At 44.7% G+C, this 21,607-nt stretch overlaps 1 protein-coding gene across 1 annotated transcript in view; it reads left to right on the top strand.

Moving 5' to 3' along the window:
• The first annotated feature begins 150 nt into the window (after positions 1-150).
• elp2 (elongator acetyltransferase complex subunit 2) overlaps positions 151-21,607 on the top strand; it is a 205,489-nt gene continuing 184,032 nt past the window's right edge. Inside the window, exons 1-2 of the mRNA XM_072509008.1 lie at positions 151-306; positions 7,578-7,656. Of these exons, the coding sequence (XP_072365109.1) occupies positions 172-306; positions 7,578-7,656 (214 nt within the window). The 5' untranslated portion in view covers positions 151-171. The remainder of the gene's footprint in view (positions 307-7,577; positions 7,657-21,607) is intronic.

Raw genomic sequence — 21,607 nt, 5'->3', positions numbered from 1 at the left:
GAGTGTTCTGTACCCCCACACTGTGCGCAGTTCAGAACTGCCACGTGCTGGCGGAATCCGTCACATCTCCAAGCAGCAGCTTCCACTTTTCACGGTACACGAACGTATTACGTCAGCACGCGCGCGTTCTTCGGCCAGGCCCCGCGCTGGGGGTCAGAGGTGACGGTGGGAATGAAGATGGCGGCGCCCGTGGAGACGGCTCACGTTGCGCGTTGTGCGAACCGGACTCCGCACACGCTGTCCTGGGGCAGAGGAGGGCGCGTGGCGTTCGGGAGCTGCCGCTCGGTTGTGATTTACGATCCGGAGGTAAAGGTTCAAATTGCGTCTGTTTCAGTGTCAGAGATGCTGAGTGTGCGGCTCAGCCCGGGCGGGGAGGCGGCTGTTGTCAATCTGACCAATATAGGGCGTGGTCTCAATGGACCAATTGCCGAGGACTAGAAACAACTCCATTGGAATACCCAGAATAAAATAATGACAACAAAACAATTCCCTTTCTTTCCAACGCAAGTTTGACGTTTAAAATGTGATGGGTGTGCTCTTTATGCATACATATTTTGCAACACTCTGCTCGCTACATTTGACTGGCTGCAGATTGGGACAAATTCCTGACGGTACATATACCTGCCCCCATTACTCTACTCCTGCCATCAAGTCAGTATCGGAATGTTGTCAATATTGGTATGTAGATACATAGAACATACAGTGCAGGAGGAGGCCATTCGGCCCATCAAGTCTGCACCAACTCACTTAAACCCTTCCACCCTATTCCCATAACCCAATAACCCCATCTAACCTTTTTTTTTGGACACTAAGGGCAATTTAGCATAGCCAATGCACATAACTTGTAGGTCTTTGGATTGTGGGAGGAAACCCACTCAGACACTGGGAGAACGTACAGACTCCGCACAGACAGTGACCCAGCGGGGAATCGAACCTGGGACCCTAGTGCTGCAAAGCCACAGTGCTAGCCACGTGTGCTACCGTGCTGCCCTATCTGTGTCTTATTGTCTTGCTGATGCTTTTTTTTGTTATTTGTCATTCCTTCAACTCTACCAGGACTTGATCATTTTAGTTAAAAGGAGAGACTGGGTAGACTGGGACTTTTTTCCCTGGAGCGTAGGAGGCTTAGAAGTGATCTTATAGGGGTCTATAAAATAATGAGGGGTATAGATAAGGTAGATAGTCAACATCTTTTTCCAAAGGTAGGGGTGTCTAAAACTAGAGGGCATAGGCTTAAGTAATAATAATCTTTATTATTGTCACAAGAAAGCTTACACTAACACTGCTATGAAGTTACTGTGAAAATTCCCTAGTCGCCACACTGCGGCGCCAGTTCGGGTACACAGAGGGAGAATTCAGAATGTCCAATTCACCGAACAGCACGTCTTTCGGGATATGTTGGAAGAAACCGGAGCACCCGGGGAAACCCATGCAGACACGGGGAGAAAGTGCAGACTCCGCACAGACATTGACCCAAGCTGGGAATTAAACCTGGGACCCTGGTGCTGTGAAGCAATAGTGCTTACCACTGTGCTACTGTGCCACCCAAGGTGAGGAGGGGAAGAGATACAAAAGGGTCCAAAGGGGCAATATTTTCACACGGGGTGGCAAGTGGCTGGAATGAGCTGCCAGAGGCAGTGGTAGAGCCAGGTACAATTTTGTCTTCTAAATAGCATTTAGATAGTGATATGGGAAAAATGAGTATAGAGGGATATGGGCAAAATGTTGGCAATTGGACAAGCTTAGTGGTATGGATAAGTTGGGCCGAAGGGCCTGTTTTCATGCTATAAACCTCTATGACTCTTGGGGGTAGGGTGAGGAGGCTCGTCCAACTCAAACTCATGTTGACATTGTTTTCTTGCATGCTAGCCATTTAGCCAACTGAGTTAACCGATCCCTGTTGGAAACGTAAAATGCGAAGAAAGAAAAATGATGTAAATATTTGGGTAGCATCTGTGGAGTGAGAAACAGAATTCATGTTTAAATTAAAAAATCTTTCATCAGAACAATTCTGCTATAATGAAAGGTCATTGACCTAAGAATATAGGAGTTGGCCATTCCACCCAGCATAGAACATAGAACATTACAGCGCAGTACAGGCCCTTCGGCCCTCGATGTTGCGCTGACCTGTGAAACCACTCTAAAGCCCATCGACACTATTCCCTTATCGTCCATATGTCTATCCAATGACTATTTGAATGCCCTTCGTGTTGGCGAGTCCACTACTGTTGCAGGCAGGGCATTCCACGCCCTTACTACTCTCTGAGTAAAGAACCTACCTCTGACATCTGTCCTATATCTATCTCCCCTCAATTTAAAGCTATGTCCCCTCATGCTAGACACCACCATCCGAGGAAAAAGGCTCTCACTGTCCACACTATCTAATCCTCTGATCATCTTGTATGCCTCAATCAAGTCACCTCTTAACCTTCTTCTCTCTAACGAAAACAGCCTCAAGTCCCTCAGCCTTTCCTCATAAGATCTTCCCTCCATACCAGGCATCATTCTGGTAAATCTCCTCTGCACCCTTTCCAATGCTTCCACATCCTTCCTATAATGCGTCGACCAGAATTACACGCAATACTCTAAATGCGGCCGCACCAGAGTTCTGTACAGCTGCAACATGACCTCATGGCTCCGAAACTCAATCCCTCGACCAATAAAAGCTTACACACCTTACACCTTCTTAACAACCCTCTCAACCTGGGTGGCAACTTTCAGGGATCTATGTACATGGACTCCGAGATCTCTCTGCTCATCCACACTACCAAGAATCTTACCATTAGCCCAGTACTCTGTCTTCCTGTTATTCCTTCCAAAATGAATCACCTCACACTTTTCTGCATTAAACTCCATTTGCCACCTCTCAGCCCAGCGCTGCAGCTTATCTATTTCCCTCTGTAACTTGTAACATCCTTCCGCACTGTCCACAACTCCACCGACTTTAGTGTCATCTGCAAATTTACTCACCCATCCTTCTACACCGTCCTCCAGGTCATTTATAAAAATGACAAACAGCAGTGGTCCCAAAACAGATCCTGGTGGTACACCACTAGTAACTGGAATCCAGTCTGAACATTTCCCATCAACCACCACCCTTTGCCTTCTTCCAGCTAGCCAATTTCTGATCCAAACTGCTAAATCACCCTGAATCCCATGCCTTCGTATTTTCTGCAGTAGCCTACCGTGGGGAACCTTCTCAAACGCTTTACTGAAATCCATATACACCACATCAACTGCTTTACCCTCATCCACCTGTTTGGTCACCTTCTCAAAGAACTCAATAAGGTTTGTGAGGCACGACCTACCCGTCACGAATCCGTGTTGACTATCTCTAATCAAATTATTCCTTTCCAGATGATTATACATCCTGTCTCTTATAAACCTTTCCAAAACTTTGCTCACAACAGAAGTAAGGCTCACTGGTCTATAGTTACCGGGGTTGTCTCTACTCTCCTTCTTGAACAAGGGGACAACATTTGCTATCCTCCCGTCTTCTGGCACTGTTGCTGTAGACAAAGATGACTTAAAGATCAAAGCCAAAGGCTCAGCAATCTCCTCCCTAGCTTCCCAGAGAATCCTAGGATAAATCCCATCCGGCCCAGGGGACTTATCTATTTTCACACTTTCCAGAATTGCTAACACCTCCTCCTTTTGAACCTTAAGCCCTTCTAGTCTAGTAGCCTGAATCTCAGTATTCTCCTCGACAACATTGTCTTTTTCCTGTGTGAATACTGACAAAAAATATTCATTTAGCACCTCTCCTATCTCCTCGGACTCCAAGCACAACTTCCCACTACCGTCCTTGACTGGCCCTACTCTTACCCTAGTCATTCGTTTATTCCTGACATATTTATAGAAAGCTTTAGGGTTATCCTTGATCCTACCTGCCAAAGACTTCTCACGTCCCCTCCTGGCTCCTCTTAGCTCTCTCTTTAGGTCCTTCCTAGATAACCTGTAACTCTCGAGCGCCCTAACTGAACCTTTATGTCTCATCTTTACATAAGCCCCCTTCTTCCTCTTTACAAGTGTTTCGACTGCTTTAGTAAACCACGGTTCCCTTGCTCGACCACTTCCTCCCTGCCTGACAGGTACATACTTATCAAGGACACGCAGTAGCTGGTTCCTTGAACAAGCTCCACATTTCCATTGTGCCCATCCCCTGCAGTTTTCCTCTCCATCCGATGCATCCTAAGTCTTGCCTCATCGCATCATAATTGCCTTTCCCCCAGATATAACTCTTGCCCTGCGGTATATACCTATCCCTTTCCATCACTAAAGTAAACTTAATCGAATTGTGGTCACTATCACCAAAGTGCTCCAAATTTAACACCTGTCCTGGTTCATTACCCAGTACCAAATCCAATATGGCCTCGCCTCTCGTTGGCCTATCTACATACTGTGTCAGGAAACCCTCCTGCACACATTGGACAAAAACATACCCATCTAAAGTACTCGAACTATAGCGTTTCCAGTCAATATTTTGAAAGTTAAAGTCCCCCATAACAACTATCCTGTTGCTTTCGCTCCTATTCAGAATCATCTTTGCAATCCTTTCCTCTACATCTCTGGTACATTTTGGAGGCCTATAGAAAACCCCTAACAGGGTGACCTCTCCTTTCCTGTTTCTAACCTTAGCCCATACTACCTCAGTAGACGAGTCTTCATCAAACGTCCTTTCTGCCACCGTAATACTGTCCTTGACTAATAATGCACCCTTCCCCCTCTTTTACCACCTTCCCTGAGCTTACTGAAATACCTAAACCCCGGCACCTGCAACAACCATTCCTGTCCCTGCTCTATCCTTGTCTCCGAAATGGCCACAATATCGAAGTCCCAGGTACCAACCCATGTCGCAAGTTCACCCACCTTATTCCGGATGCTCCTGGCATTGAAGAAGACACACTTTAAACCACCTTCCTGCCTGCCGGTACACTCCTGCAACTTTGAAACCTTACTCATGACCTCACTACTCAACCTCCTGTATACTGGAGCTACAATTCAAGTTCCCAAGCCCCTGCTGAACTAGTTTAAACCCTCCCGAAGAGCATTAGCAAATTTCCCCCCCAGGAAAATTGGTACCCCTCTGGTCCAGGTGTAGACCATCCCGTTTGTAGAGATCCCACCGACCCCAGAATGAGCCCCAATTATCCAGAAATCTGAAACCCTCCCTCCTGCACCATCCCTGTAGCCACGTGTTCAACTCCTCTCTCTCCCTATTCCTCGTCTCACTATCATGTGGCACGGGTAACAACCCAGAGATAATAACTCTTGTTTGTCCTAGATCTAAGTTTCCACCCTAGCTCCCTGAATTCCTGCCTTACATCCCTATCCCTTTTCCCTCCTATGTCGTTGGTACCTATGTGGACCACGACTTGGGGCTGCTCCCCCTCCCTCTTAAGGATCCCCAAAACACTGCTCTGTCATTTAAATAGATTATGACTGATCTTGTACCTTAGCGCCATCTTGGTGCACTATCCCTGTATCCCTTGATGTCAGTGATATCTAGAAATATATTGATCTCTGCTTTGAAAATACTTGGAGTGGGATTCTCCGTTTCTGAGTGCTGACGCAGAATTTGTGCACTTTCACGACAGCAAGACTGGCACCGAACCTGGAATGATCCAGCAACTTGGAGGGGCTAGCACCGGTGCCACATGGAACACAATCAATTCCAATGAAAAACGGCTTGGGATTCGCCGAGTCTGTGATTGACACTCAGGAGGCTGACAAGCTGCAGCCGCATATACACATTACAACCCTCCCCCCCCCCCCCCCCACACACACACATCTCAGTCAACAAGATGGCACTGGTTGTGTTGGAGCGCATCCATACAGCTGATGGGTTGGCTGGTGCCAGAGGGCACGTAGCATGGTGGCCTAGGGGGACACCTGTATGACCTGTGACCCTAAGTTCACAGTGGGCTGTTAGCGGCGTATGCAGATGCATGGCTGCCTTCCAGCACGGCAATCGTGTTCCGTGTCCGTCCACCCCGACCCCACAACACACCTCCTGGCCACCTGCCTGCTGCTCCCCCTGGCCTTGGCAGAAGCCCCCTGTCCAGCTCCACAACTGTCAGCAAACTATGGCGATGTTGGACACTTTCCATATCCCCTCTCCCTCAGCAGCCACAACGCCGGTTTCACGATTTTTAAAAGCCCAAGTGAACCGTGCCATCGGAAACACGGCCCATCGGAGACGGAGAATCGCGGAGGCCCCGGAAAATACCTCAAAATGAGAGTTAGGCCATTTAGGATCAAGATGAGAAGGAACTACATCTGTTAGAATTCTTTGAAATTCTCTCCCCAAGCAGTTGTGGAGGCTCGGCCATCAAGGGTGGAATTCTCCACTGGCCGACCGCTAATGATATGCAAACGATGTCCACCGTAAGTGTGTTCTGGACCACATTGACGCTGCTGTCGAGGTGATGGAGAATAGCGATTTGGCGTCAAATCAGCGCCTGCTGCGATTTTAGCGTCGGAACTTATTCTCCCCCAATCACGTTTTGCGATTTCGCCGTTAGCCAGTGGAGAATCCCACCCTTGATGGCTGAGCCTCCACAGCTGCCTGGGGAGAGAATTTCAAAGACTTATCACAGACTTAAGACAGCATCCTATCGGGCTGCATCACAGCCTCGTATGGCAACTGCTCGGCCCAGGACCACAACAAACTTCAGAGAGTCGTGAACACCGCCCAGTCCATCACACGAACCTGCCTCCCATCCGATGCCAGTGCTTATGTAGTTACATTGTATATGTTGTGTTGCCCCATTATGTATTTTCTTTTCTTCCCATGTACTTAATGATCTGTTGAGCTGCTCGCAGAAAAACACTTTTCACTGTACCTTGGTACACGTGACAATAAACAAATCCAATCCAATCCTCTGACCAAAGATGTTCCTTCTCATCTTGGTCCTAAATGGCCTAACGCTTATTCTGAGATTGTGTCTCCTGCTCCTGGACCCTCCCAACCAGGGGAAATATACTTGCTGCATCTATCCTGTTGAGCCCTGTAAGAATTTGGCACACTTAATTGACCTTAAACATTAACTCTGTGTTTGTCTCTCCACATATGCTGCCTGACCCACTGAGAATTTCTGTTTTTATTTCAGAATTCCAGCACTGGAAGGCTTGTGCTTTTGTGTTAGTTATAACAGGGATTTGACTTACACAGTTCACAAGAGTCAGTAACCTGTGATTTCCATGATTTGATAACCCCTTACTATTCTCTGTCTCACCATATCATCAATACAGATCTTCTAATGTATTTAGATTCGATACATGTATAAAGCTTGAAATGGAAAAAGAAAGTGCTAATGATGTTGATGAATCTTTGTATATTTCCAGCAATTTGTTTACTTTAAAATCACAGAATTGTGACAGCACAGAAGGAAGCTCAACTGCCTTCTAGTTTCCCTCTCTGATCCATGGGAGTGCCTTTGTTTTCAGTTGGTCTGTACCTGATGTATGGCCAAGTTTGGAATAGCTCACTCTGAGCAATTTCAATAATGTTTTACTACTTTGAACTGACCAATCAACAACTTTTTTTGCTATTTTAAATGTCTTTGGTTCAACAGAAAATAAAAGTGATTGAAACTCTGAATGGACACAAAGGAAGAGTTAACTGTGTGCAGTGGGCTCACAGAGATAATTGTGGTAAGTACTGATGGACGGTGTTTTTTTTTAAAGAGGCAAAGTAAGCTTTTGTGAAGAAATTAAATCAAAAATCCATAACATGCAGTTTTGACATTGCAAAGTTCATAACTTGATACCCTTAATATTACCAGGGCCATCATTTTGGAATCAGACCTCCAATTGGGTTAACTCATTGGTTGGTCTTTTTGGGCAAAGAATATGATTTGGATTGGATTTGTTTATTGTCACGTGTACCGAGGTACAGTGAAAAGTATTTTTCTGCGAGCAGCTCAACAGATCATTAAGTACATGGGAAGAAAAGGGAATAAAAGAAAATGCATAATAGGGCAACACAAGGTATACAATGTAACTACATAAGCACTGTCATCGGATGAAGCATATAGGGGTCTAGTGTTAATGAGGTCAGTCCATAAGAGTGTCGTTTAGAAGTCTGGTAACAGCGGGGAAGAAGCTGTTTTTGAGTCTGTTCATGCGTGTTCTCAGACTTCTGTATCTCCTGCCCGATGGAAGAAGTTGGAAGAGTGAGTAAGCCGGGTGGGAGGAGTCTTTGATTATGCTGCCCGCTTTCCCCAGCATGTGTAGATGGAGTCAATGGATAGGAGGCAGATTTGTGTGATGGACTGGGCGATGTTCACAACTCTCTGAAGTTTCTTGCGGTCCTGGGCAGAGCAGTTGCCATACCAGGCTGTGATGGAGCCAGATAGGATGCTTTCTATGGTGCATCTGTAAAAGTTGGTAAGGGTTAATGTGGACATGCCGAATTTCCTTAGTTTCCTGAGGACGTATAGGCGCTGTTGTGCTTTCTTGGTGGTAGCGTCGACGTGGGTGGACCAGGACAGGTTTTTGGAGATGTGCACCCCTAGAAATTTGAAACTGCTAACCATCTCCACCTCAGCCCCGTTGATGCTGACAGGGGTGTGTACAGTACTTTGCTTCCTGAAGTTAATGACCAGCTCTTTAGTTTTGCTGGCATTGAGGGAGAGATTGTTGTCGCTGCACCACTCCACTTGGTTCTCTATCTCCCTCCTGTATTCTGACTCCTCGTTATTCGAGATCTGGCCCACTATGGTCGTATCGTCAGCAAACTTGTAGATGGAGTTGGAACCAAATTTTGCTATGCAGACGTGTGTGTACAGGGAGTATAGTAGGGGGCTAAGTACGCAGCCTTGCGGGGCCCCGGTATTGAGGACTATTGTGGAGGAGGTGTTGGTCATTCTTACTGATTGTGGTCTGTTGGTCAGAAAGTCGAGGATCCAGTTGCAGAGTGAGGAGCTAAGTCCTAGGTTTTGGAGCTTTGATATGATCTTGGCTGGGATTATGGTGTTGAAAGCGGAGCTGTAGTCAATAAATAGGAGTCTGATGTAGGAGTCCTTGTTGTCGAGATGCTCTTGGGATGATTGTAGGGCCAGGGAAATGGCGTCTGCTGTGGACCGGTAGCGACGGTATGCGAATTGCAGTGGACCAAGGTGTTCTGGGATTATGGAGGTGATGCGCTTCATGATCAACCTCTCAAAGTACTTCATTACGACTGAAGTCAGGGTCACCGAACGGTCATTGAGGCACGTTGCCTGGTTCTTCTTTGGCACCGGTATGATGGTGGTCTTCTTGAAGCAGGTGGGGACCTCGGAGTGGAGTAGGGACAGGTTAAAGATGTCCGCGGACACCTTTGCCAGCTGGTCCGCGCAGGCTCTTGAGTGCACGACCAGGGATTTCGTCCGGGGGTTTTTAAGAAATTTCAGGAAAATGCTATGGAAAAGCATTATTCTCAAGTTAAGTAACATTTTATATAGCTGCAATATGGGTCTCTTGTTTGCAAGTGATGTTGATGGCATGTTGGGTTGTGATCCTGGGACTCTGCAAGGGAGCTTTTTTTGAATCCTTTAATTTTTACTTAGGATTCAGTCTGCTGGATAGGATTGTTAACTTCACCAGGGTTCCTGAGTACTGACAGTGGTGAGGCTCGTATGCTGATCTGTTGTCCCCTACCTGGCATTGCAAAGGGCTTCCAAAACATCCTGAAGTCAGGCATAGTGCTACTGGACCACACAACTGTGATACAGTGTGGCCCATCTGCCTACTCTTAAAGTTGTCCAGAGTGCTTCAGCCTGAGTCAGGTCAGTTGTTGACAGCTCCTTCATAACAAACGATTCTGAGTTTGTCTTGGGCAAGTGTGAAACGCATGGAGGTGACAGACCAATGGACTATCACAGGCGTTACGACACCTGGGCAAGTGTGCGGCCAATTCCAGCCCCACTCTTCCCGAAGTCACAACACAAGTGAATTAACCAATAATTCTTATTAAAATACCTGAAATTGTTATCCCTTGGCTGTGCAATATTTACAGTCACCAGATTTGTAAGTTTAAACACAATTGCTGTTTATTTATAACAAGAACAAATATGAAATATGCAGTAAATACAGCTGCTAATGAAATGTTGACACCTGACTCCATCTTTAACTACCCCACACTCCATCCACACACACAAGACAGACAGACATGGGTGGAAAGGGGTAAAATAATAAGGGTTACAGTCGAAACATAAGAGTCCTTGCTTTAGACGAAGAGTTCTTTAGTGCGCTTTCTTCTCCGTATGAGTGTGGTTTAAAGTCTCTGATTTACAGTCCGCAATGATCTTCCTTTCAGTTAGCAATATCTTACAGCTTTTTCAGGAGAGGCCCCTGGCTTCACACCAGCCTGTTCTGCAGATAGCATTATCGAACTCTGGTCTCTATTTGCAGCAGCCTTTTCTGCAGAGAGAAAGAGTTGGTCCCCCCACAGCGATCTTTTCGTGAGAATTCACTGGTTATTTCTTGAGTAAACAGAATGGGAGAAAAAGAGCATTTCTCCCTTAGCTGTCAGAAGTGGAACTGAAAGCCTTTTAGGCCTCTGAACCATTTCAGTGGGAACAGAACCAACCACCGCCTGTTACCAGGCAGAGCACTGTCTTTTAGGCCAATTTATTGACCACCAGCCACATCAATAAATCCGGATCATCACCGATGTCAGCCTAAAACAGTAACATCTTCTGGATCTTCCTGTTTGAAGTAAAGTTGCAGGCTACTTGAATTAAAATACATAGGTGCCTCCAGGACACATGTCCATAAATTGATCAAAAATAAATGGAAGGGAAAGTAAGGGAATAATACAGGAAAAAACAGGAAAGACCCTTACATAGGGCTCAGTACCAACCCCGATTCTGTTTGGCATATATACAAATGACACATCAACAACCATGTCCTGCAGGTTCATCAATGCTGTTGACATCTGCTGTATCACCCAAGCTCTATTTTTCTGCACTCTGGGACCAGACCCAAAGTTGCCAAACTACTGCAGCACCTTGCACCTCATGGTAAATCTCTCTAAAAACTGTTTTAATTGATTACTTGTTACCTCTTTAATTGAGCAAACCCTGATGTGAAATGAAGGTCCAAGAGGGCTGAATACATTAAATGACATCCAAATTCTCCAACACCTGCTTCTACATCCCACTGAACCATGATCTCACCACTGTTGAAACTTAAGTCACCTGGTCAGTTATCTCCTATACTGGTTTCCCCTCCAACCTCATGGAACCTAACCAAGAACTTCTGCTTCCTTCCCAAGATGTGCAAACAGATTGACCTGATAGATTTACAATTTCTGCCTGATCCTACCCTATTGCACTGATTTCTTCCTAGCTCCCACCTACATCTGTGATTCTTCTGAGGCTCCCAATCATACCGACAGTTTATTATTCCAAAAACTCTCGTCTTCATTATGGACGTTAAATCTCTCTACACCTCCAGTCCCACAAAGTCTGAGGATTTCCTGGTTTTCCTTGAAAGGAAGCGCAATCCGTTCCCATCCATCACCATCGTTCTTCATTCTCATATCGAACAACAACTTCTTAAACTCTACTATTTCCCTCACATTGCTATGGGTACCTACCTGCATGGGCGTGCCTATCTTTTTGTGGGGTTTGTAGAACGTTCTTTATTACAGTCCTACTTGGACCCCATCATCTCTTTTTATGGCACATTGATGACTGTATCAGTGCTGTTTCCTGCTCTTGCTCCGAAAATGTAATCAACTTTGTATTTCGTTTCACTCTTCTCCCAGCTCCACAAGGTCCACTTCTCACCCTTTCCTTCTCTTATTCAACTTTACTATCTCCGTTTCTGGGGATAGGCTATCAACAAATATTCACAATAAGTTTAAAGCTTCCTCGATGATACTCTCTCACACCCCTTTTCCTGTAAGGACTCCATACCATTCTCCCAGTTGCTCCAGCTTTGTTGCATTTGTTGTTACAATCTTCCAACAATTTTGATTAACATAAAGAGTAAACTAAATTAAAGGGACAGTCCTTTAAAGAGAAACTGCCTTACCAGTATCAATGTGCCAGCAATTGCAAATATTTTAACTTTATTGACAACTCAAGAATACAAAAAAATCAGCAACATGCTAAAAACAGTCACGAAAATCAGTAATTTGCTAAAATCATTTACAAGACACCAAAAAACAAAACACCAGCTGTCAAGCCAACACTCCCTGATCCCAACAGTAGCCTCACATCGGCGGAAAGGCGCCCAAATGAGCAGCACAGACCACTGGAAAAATGCAGGGCACGGCATGAGAGAGAGAACACTCCCCTCCTCTCCCAAGAGGAGGCACAGTTACAGTTCCTTTAAACAAACCACCAACTGTAAAGCCGGCATACGGCCACCTCTCTCTTCTCCCCTCCCCCCCTCTTCCCCAAAGGTAGCCTCACACTGGTGGAAAGGCACCCAAACAATTAGCGCAGATGACCGGAAAAGGACACATCGATACGGGGCATGGTGGAAGAGAGAGAGAATTCCCTTTACTAAAAAAAAAGACAAAATACAGAGCAATCACAAGACACCCAACAAACAATTAAGTACAAGGGAAAGCTGTCAGCACTCAAGCCAACGTACGCTTCCTCTCCCCGGCTCCAGCATCAGCCCCACTCAGTGAAGATGCGCCCGCAAGCAGCACAATTCACCCGAAAAGCACAGGCAGCGCACGGTTAAGGAGAGAGAGAGCACCCCTCCCCCTCACTAGCACAGGGGGGACCCTTAAACCCACAGTGCACAAAAGCAGGAGGGCCGCAACTGGCGAGCACCCAGGCGCTACGTGCAACAAACACATGCATAACACAACAACAACCACACAATCCCCCAACAATAATACAAATCCAACATCAGTACAAGGAGTACCGATAGTCATTTGGGCCACCGCCCTGCTGCTCTCACAGTTCCCGTCTCCGGCCACCATCCAGTCCAAAACTGCAAAAGCGAGTCCTCCACTTTCAGCTCGGCAGCAGGCCAACCAAAATCAGTCCTGTGCTCCACTCCCAGCCAATAAGCAGAAAGGCAGCCAGTAACAAGGACAAGTCCCAGGCGTGGCAACTGCAGGCAGGCAACTCTCAACTCTCTCTCCCCTGCAAGCAACTGGCAGCAGCAACAGGCTCCTCTTCCCCTCCACCCAACACGTCGTAACACTGTTCTCCCTTTCCGTAGTCCAGGCTTCAAAAGTCTGGAAAAGGCAGCCAGCGTACAGAATAATACACCAGGTCCAGAAGCAAATTACAGCCAGAAGCAGCAGGAGCTCAGAGAAAACACATTCTCGAGCAGCAGCAAGTGAATCCTTTGGCATCTACATTATTAAGCCAATTGCATTGTTAAAAACAGGTGTCTCAACCTTCAAAAGAGTATAATTGGACATAGTTGGAATAGTTGGTGTTGGGTTGTTATTCGACTGAGTGGTTTGAAGAATAAACTTGCTGAAGGTAAAATACAAGTTTCTGTATCGTGTGCTGCGATTGATATGTCTGCCTATTTCCTCAATTCACAAGTTTCCCTCCCACTCTGTTTACCAGGGCCCTTGACTGTTTCTTTCCCTTTTCCTGTGCTTAGGCTCTCACCCCTTCTCCCTTCGAGAACCAAGGTAGGGTTACCCTTATCCGAGGAACACTCTCTACTAGTTGGAGTCGTACCAAGAACACAGGAAGATAGTTTATGTTGTTGGAGGTCAACCATCTCAGTCCCAGGATCCTGCTTCATCAATGTGTTACAATCCCAGCTGATGTTACTGATATTGTCCAGGTCTTGCTGCATTTGAATGTGGACTGTTTCAGCAACAGGAGTGCTGAACATTGCCCAATTATAAGACCATAAGACATAGGAGCAGAATTAGGCCACTTGGTCCATCGAGTCTGCTCCGCCATTCAATCATGGCTGATATTTTCTAATCCCCATTCTCCTGCCTTTGCCCCAGAACACTTGATCCCCTTATTGATCAAGAACCTATCTATATCTGTCTTAAAGACACTCAGTGATTTGGCCTCCACCACCTTCTGCGGCAAAGAGTTCCACAGATTCACCACCATCTGGCTCAAGAAATTCCTCCTCATCTCTGTTTTAAAGGATTGTCCCTTTAGTCTGAGATGGTGTCCTCTGGTTCTGGTTTTTCCTACAAGTGGAAACATCACTCCACGTCCACTCTATCCAGGCCTCGCAGTATCTTATAAGTTTCAATAAGATGCCCTCTCATCCTTCTAAACTCCAACGAGTACAGACCCAGAGTCCTCAAATGTTCCACATACGACAAGTTTTTCATTCCAGGGATCATTCTTGTGAACCTCTTCTGGGCCCTTCCCAAGGCCAGCACATCCTTCCTTAGATATGGGGCCCAATACTGCTCACAATACTCCAAATGGGGTCTGACCAGAGTCTTATACAGCCCTCTTGACGTGAATGCTAACATTGCATTTGCCTTCTAAACTGCCGACTGAACCTGCACATTAACCTTAAGAGAACCGTGAACAAGGACTCCCAAGTCCCTTTGTGCTTCTGCTTTCTGAAGCATTTCCCCATTTAGAAAATAGTCTATGCCTAAATTCCTCCTTCCAAAATGCATAACCTCACACTTTTCCACATTGTATTTCATTTGCCACTTCATTGCCCACTCTCCTAGCTTGTCCAAGGCCTTCTGCAGCCCCCTTGCTTCCTCAATACTACCTGTCCCTCTACAGATCTTTGTATCATCTGCAAACTTAGCAACAGTGCATTCAGTACCATCTTCCAGATCATTAATGTATATTGTAAAAAGTTGTGGTCTTAGCACAGACCCCTGAGGCACACCACTAGTCACCAGCTGCCATCCTGAAAAAGACCCCTTTATCCCCACTCTGTGCCTTCTGCCAGCCAGCCAATCCTCTTATCCATGCCAGGATCTTACTCTGAACACCATGAGCTCTTAACTTATTTAAGAGTCTCCTGTGCGGCACCTTGTCAAAGGCCTTCTGGAAATCTAAATAAATCATGTCCACTGGTTCTCCTTTGTCTAACTTGCTTGTTACCTCCGCAAAGAACTCTTAACAAATTTGCCAGACACGACCTCCCTTTGACAAAGCCATGCTGACTCAGTCCTATTTTACCATGCACTTCCAAGTGCTTTGCGACCTCATCTTTAATAACAGACTCTAAAATCTTACCAATGACCGAAGTCAGGCTAACCGGCCTATAATTTCCCATCTTCTGCCTCCCTCCCTTCTTAAACAGGTGTTACATTCACCACCTTCCAGTCCTCTGGGACCCTTCCTGCCTCCAGTGATTCCTGAAAGATCATTACCAATGCCTCCACAATTTCCTCAGCTATCTCTTTTAGAACCCTGGGGTGTAGTCCATCCGGTCCAGGTGACGTATCCACCTTCAGACCTTTCAGTTTCCCCAGAACCTTCTCCCTAGTAATGGTCACTGCACTCACCTCTGCCCCCTGGTTCTCCTGGAGCTCTAGCATCCCACTGGTGTCTTCCACCGTGAAGACTGAAGCAAAGTAACTATTCAGTTTGTCTGCCATTTCTTTGTTTCCTATTATTACTTCTCCAGCCACATGTTCTAGTGGTCCAATGTCTCTTTTTGCCTCTCTTACCTTTTTTTATTGAAAAAATCTCTTCCTATCTTCTTTTATGTTATTAGCTAGCTTGCACTCATACTTCAACTTCCCCCCCCCTTATTGCTTTTTTAGTTGCCCTCTGTTCACTTTTAAACGCTTCCCAATCCTCTGGTTTCCCACTATTCCTCGCCACTTTGTATGCTTTTCTTTAGCCGTGGATGCCTTGTCCTCCCTTTAGCATGTTTCCCCCTCCTTGGGATGAATTTCTGTTGTGCCTCCCTGATAGCCCCCCAAAACTCCTACCATTGCTGTTCCACGGTCTTCCCTGCTAGGCTCCTTTTCCAATCAACTCTGGCCAACTCCTCCCTCATGTCTTTGTAGTTACCCTTATTTAATTGTAATACCGTTACATCTGATTGCAGCTTCTCCCTCTCAAACTGCAGAGTAAATTCTATCATATTGTGGTCACTGCTCCCTAAGGGTTCCTTCACCTTAAGTTCATTAATTACGTCTGCCTCATTACACATCACCAAATCCAGAATTGCCTGTTCCCTAGTAGGCTCTATCACAAGCTGCTCCAAAAAAACATCTCTTAGAAATTCCACAAATTCCATTTCTTGGATCCACTACCAACCTGATTTTCCCAGTCCATCTGCATATTGAAGTCCCCATGATTATTGTAATATTGCCTTTTTTACATGCCTTTTCTATCTCCTGATTGAATTTCTACCTCACATCCTGACTACTGCGAGGGAGCCTGTACATAACTCCCATCAGGGTCTTTTTACCTTTGCGATTCCTCAACTCTACCCACAGAGATTCTATGCCTTTTGATCCTATATCGCTCCTTGCTATCAATTTAACTTCATTCCTTACTAACAATGCATCCCCGCCCCCATTGCCCACCTGCCTGTCCTTTCGATAGGACATATATCCTTGGATATTTAGACCCCAGCCCTGATCCCCTTGCAGCCACGTCTCTGTTGCCCACAACATCTTACCGGCCAATTTCAATGTGCGCAACAAGCTCATTTACCTTGTTCCGTATACTGCGTGCATTTAGGTACAACACCCTCAATCCTGCATTGGTGACCTCCCTTTTCACACTCTCCTCAGTCACTGTACCCAGTACTGTGGCCCTTTTTGATTTTTGACTATGGCTTCTCTGCCTTACACTTTCCCCCTCACTGCTTTTTGTTTCTGGCCCCGTTTTTCTTCACTCTGACTTCCTGCATTGGTTCCCATCCCCCTGCCACATTAGTTTAAACACTCCCCAACAGCACTAGCAAACACCCCCCTGGTACATCGGTTCCAGTCCTGCCCAGGTACAGACCGTACGGTTTGTACTGGTCCCACCTCCCCCAGAACCGGTTCCAATGCCCCAGGAATTTGAATCCCTCCCACTTGCACCATCTCTCAAGCCACACATTCATCCTATCTATCCTGACATTGCTACTCCGACTACCTCGTGGCACTGGTAGCAATCCTGATATTACTACTTTTGAGGTCCTACATTTTAGTTTAACTCCAAACTCCCTGAATTCAGCTTGTAGGACCTCATCCCGTTTTTTTACGTATATCTTTAGTGCCTATGTGCACTGTCATGAGAATGTCGCTTTAAGAAATGGCTAGCTGCTCATGTTACTGCAGTGATGTCAGTGTGTGGGTGGAGCTGAGCTCTGGTTCTGCTTTTTAGTTTCGCTTTGAGTAAAGCTTGGGTGTGTCTCTCTTTTTGGTTTCGTTTTTCAGTGTGTTGCAGCTGAAGTCAGCCAAAGCAGCTGTATTGTTGAGCTCTCTGCCATGAAGGAGTATCTCTTAATCATTTGGTGAATTCAGAATTATAAATGTTTTCAGTATTGAATGTAAACTCTGATGTGCTTCTGTATAGAGGTTTGTTAAGTCTTCTGGGTGTTAAAAGGACAGCATACAGATTACTTAGTGTTGTATTCTTTGGGGGTGTATTTGAATTAATGGTTGCTAAGATATTCACTGTTTGTTTTAAAAAGGTTAACTTGAGTTCATAGAATAAATATTGTTTTGTTTTTAAAAATACTGGTCCATTTCTGCTGTACCGTACCTGTAGAGTGGGCCGTGTGCTCCCCATACCACAATCTATTAAAAGTTGTGGGTCAGGTGAACTCCATGATACACTTTGGGATTCTCTAACTCCTGACCCATAACAATTGGGGGCTCGAGGGGGATAAAAGTTTATCTATTGGATTGGCTTGGTGAACCTAAAGACAGTGAGGGGTGAGCATATTGTGGTTGCTTTTCACGTGTGGTATTTTAGCTTAAGTGGGGAGTGTGTTGTGGACAATGGCTCTTTCAGAGGCTCAGAAGGTTTTGGGGGTGGAGACAGTCACACGCAGTACCTTACGGACAGAGACTAAAAGCAGACTGTTAGATTTGGCAAAAACATTGCAGTTAACAATACCTGACAAAATGTGAAAAGATGAGGTAATTATGGCAGTGGCTAAGCATTTAAAGTTGCCTGAGATACAGTTTGACTCATTGGAAATGGCAAACATTCAGTTACAAATTAAACAAATGGAACATGAGAAAGAATTAAAACAGCTTGAGTACGAAAGAGAGGAGGAAAAAGAAAGAGAAAGAGAGAGACAGGAAAAAGAGAGCGAAGAAAGGAAAACAGAAAGAATAGTCGCAGAACAAAAAGAAAGAGAAAGAGAGATACAGATCAGGGAAAAAGATAAAGAGAGAGAGTTTGAACTTCAGAAAATGGCCATGAAACATGACAAGTCAGTTAAAATTGGCAGATGTAAAGGGAAACGTACAGTTGGATGATGGTGATGAGGATACTGAGAAAGAGCGTCAAAGTCGATGGCTTGGTGGGAATCTATTTAAGTATGTCCAAGCATTGCCAAGGGTTGACGAGAAGGAGGTAGAAGCCTTTTTCATTTCATTTGAGAAGGTGGCTAAACAAATGAAATGGCCACAGGCCATGTGGGTATTACTGATTCAAACAAAGCTGGTAGGTAGGGATAGTGAAGTGTTTGCATCACCAACGGAGGAGGTATCTGGGACGTATGAGGAGGTGAAAAAATCCATCTTGCGTGCATATGAACTAGTGCCTGAAGCCTACAGACAAAGGTTTAGAAAAGTAAGGAAAGAACCTGGTCAAACATGCATGGAGTTTGAAAGGATCAGAGTAATTTTGATAGGTGGATAAGGGCTTTGAAAACAGACCAAACGTATGAAGCTCTGAGAGAAATTATACTTTTGGAGGAGTTTAAAAATTCAATTCCTGATGCAGTGAGAACTCATGTGGAAGAGCAGAGGGTTAAAACTGTGAGATTAGCAACAGAAATGGCAGATGATTATGAATTAGTTCATAAATCAAAGCTTGGTTTCCGACATCAGTTTCAGTCTGTGAGGGATAGAAACTGGGGACATGAGAAATACTCAAGTGGTAAAGGTAAAGGTGATCTGATGAGAGATAATAAGGAGAGTGTACCTCAGATTAAAAAAGAAATCCAGGAGGGTGGAAAAGAAATTAAAAGTTTCAAATGTTTTCACTGTAATAAACTAGGCCATGTAAAGTCACCGTGTTGGTGGTTGAAGAAAAGCACTGGGAAGGCTGATCTGGTAAAACAGGATAAGACAGTGGGGTTTGTTAAAGTGGTAAAGGAAATCCTAAGTGAACCGAAGGAGGTGCAAAAGAGTGTACAGCCTGATCAAGAGGTGATTGATAAGAAGGGGGCAGATATCTTTAAAGAATTTACTTGTGTGGGTAAAGTTTACTCATGTGTATCAGGAGGAGCAGGTAAAGAAGTCACAATTTTAAGAGATACGGGAGCTAGTCAATCTTTAATGGTAAGCGATGAGGAGTTATGCAGTTTGGGAAGAATGTTGCCAGAAAAGGTGGTAATATGTGGAATTCAGGGTGAGAGGGGTAGTGTTCCATTATATAAGGTAGATTGGAAAGTCAAGTGAAGAGTGGTGAAGTGGTAGTAGGAGTAATAGAGAAACTATCTTGTCCAGGAATACAGTTTATCTTGGGTAATGATATAGCTGGATCGCAGGTGGGAGTGATGCCTACTGTGGTTGATAAGCCAGTGGAAAATCAGTCAACTGAAGTGTTGCAGGACGAATATCCTGGGATTTCTCCGGATTGTGTAGTGACAAGGTCGCAAAGTCACAGGTTAAAACAAGAGGAGAAATCAAAGAGTGAAGATGACGTTGAAGTGCAATTGTCAGAAACGATTTTTGATCAGATGGTTGAAAAAGAACGAACAGGTGGAGGATGAGGTGGATATTTTTAGTTGAGGAAAATTGGCGGAATTACAACAAAAAGATATAGAAATAAAACGGATGTATCAGAAACCATACACGGAAGAGGAATCTGAGTGTATACCAGAGTGTTATTACCGTAAAAGTAATGTCTTGATGAGAAAATGGAGACCTTTACATATGCAGGCGGATGAAAAGTGGGCAGAAGTTCATCAAGTAGCATGGCCGGTAGGGTACAGAAAGGAGGTGTTGCGAGTTGCACATGGGGTACCAGTGGGAGGTCATTTGGGAATAAGGAAAACTCAAGCTAAAATCCAGAAATATTTTATTGGCCTGGACTACATAAAGATGTAGTTAAATTTTGTCAATCATGTCACACATGTCAAGTGATAGGGAAACCTCAAGCAGTGATAAATCCAGTGCCCTTAATACCCATTCCAGCATTTACAAGGGTCCTAATTGATTGCGTAGGTCTGCTTCCTAAAATGAAAAGTGGGAATCAATATCTTTTGACTATAATAGATGTGTCTACTAGGTTTCCAGAGGCCATTCCAGGACGTAATATTACAGCTAAAAGGATTGTGGAGGAGTTACTTACATTCTTTACTAGATATGGACTACCCAAAGAAATACAATCTGATCAAGGATCAAATTTTACCTCAAGGTTATTTAAAGAAGTTATGGCTAGCTGAGGAAGAAAACAATTTAAATCAACTGCATACCATCCAGAATCACAGGGAGCGTTAGAAAGGTGGCATCAGACATTAAAGACAATGCTGAGGGCTTATTGTTAAGATTATCCAGAGGATTGGGATAAAGGAATTCCATTCGTACTGTTTGCAATTAGGGATGCACCTAATGAGTCAACCAAATTCAGTCCTTTTGAACTCATTTTTGGTCATGAGGTAAGAGGACCACTTAAATTGATTAAGGAAAAATTGGTGAGTGAGAAATCAGAACTAGCATTATTGGATTACGTGTCCAATTTTAGGGAACGATTAAATAGAGCAGGTGAATTGGCTGGACAACATTCAAAAGTTGCACAAAATGTGATGAAACGGGTAGCGGACAAGAAATCCAAAGTTCGTAGTTTTGCCAATGGAGATAAAGTTTTAGTGTTTTTACCGGTGGAGGTGAACATTTAAAAGCAAGGTATTGTGCTAAAACGGACTGACCTGAAAGAGTTATTGATATCACATGGGCAAGTTTGTAGAGATAAATTGGGAAGTACTAAAATGGCTATACATGACGTAGATGTGGGAAATGCTGTTCCAATCAAATAACATCCGTATAGACTTAACCCTTTAAAATTGGCACTGGTTAACAAAGAGATTGAGAGTATGCTTAAAAATGGCATAATTGAAGTGGGTTGCAGGCAATGGAACTCACTCATAGTGATGGTACCTTAACCAGACGGTACCCAACGGCTGTGTGTGCACTATAGAATTGTTAATGCAGTTAGATGAACGGACTCTTATTCTATCCCATGTTTGGAGGATTGCATTGAGAAAGTGGGACAATCAGCTTTTATTTCCAAACTGAATTTACTTAAAGGTTACTGGCAGGTACCCTTATCCGAAAGGGGGAAGGAGATTGCAACTTTTGTGACTCCAGATGGTATATACCAATTCAAAGTTATGCCATTTGGCATGAAAAACGCCCCAGCCACATTTCAACGGTTAACTAACAAAGTTGTTTCAGGATTACCCAATTGTGCGGTATACATCGACAAACTGGTAATTTTCAGCCAGACATGGAAAGAACATTTGAACATCTGATGGAGATATTCGATCGACTTCAGGAGGC

The sequence above is a fragment of the Scyliorhinus torazame genome, chromosome 6 (genome assembly GCF_047496885.1).
Source record: "Scyliorhinus torazame isolate Kashiwa2021f chromosome 6, sScyTor2.1, whole genome shotgun sequence".
Classification (NCBI taxonomy): Eukaryota; Metazoa; Chordata; class Chondrichthyes; order Carcharhiniformes; family Scyliorhinidae; genus Scyliorhinus; species Scyliorhinus torazame.
This window is presented reverse-complemented; position numbering and strand designations above follow the sequence as displayed.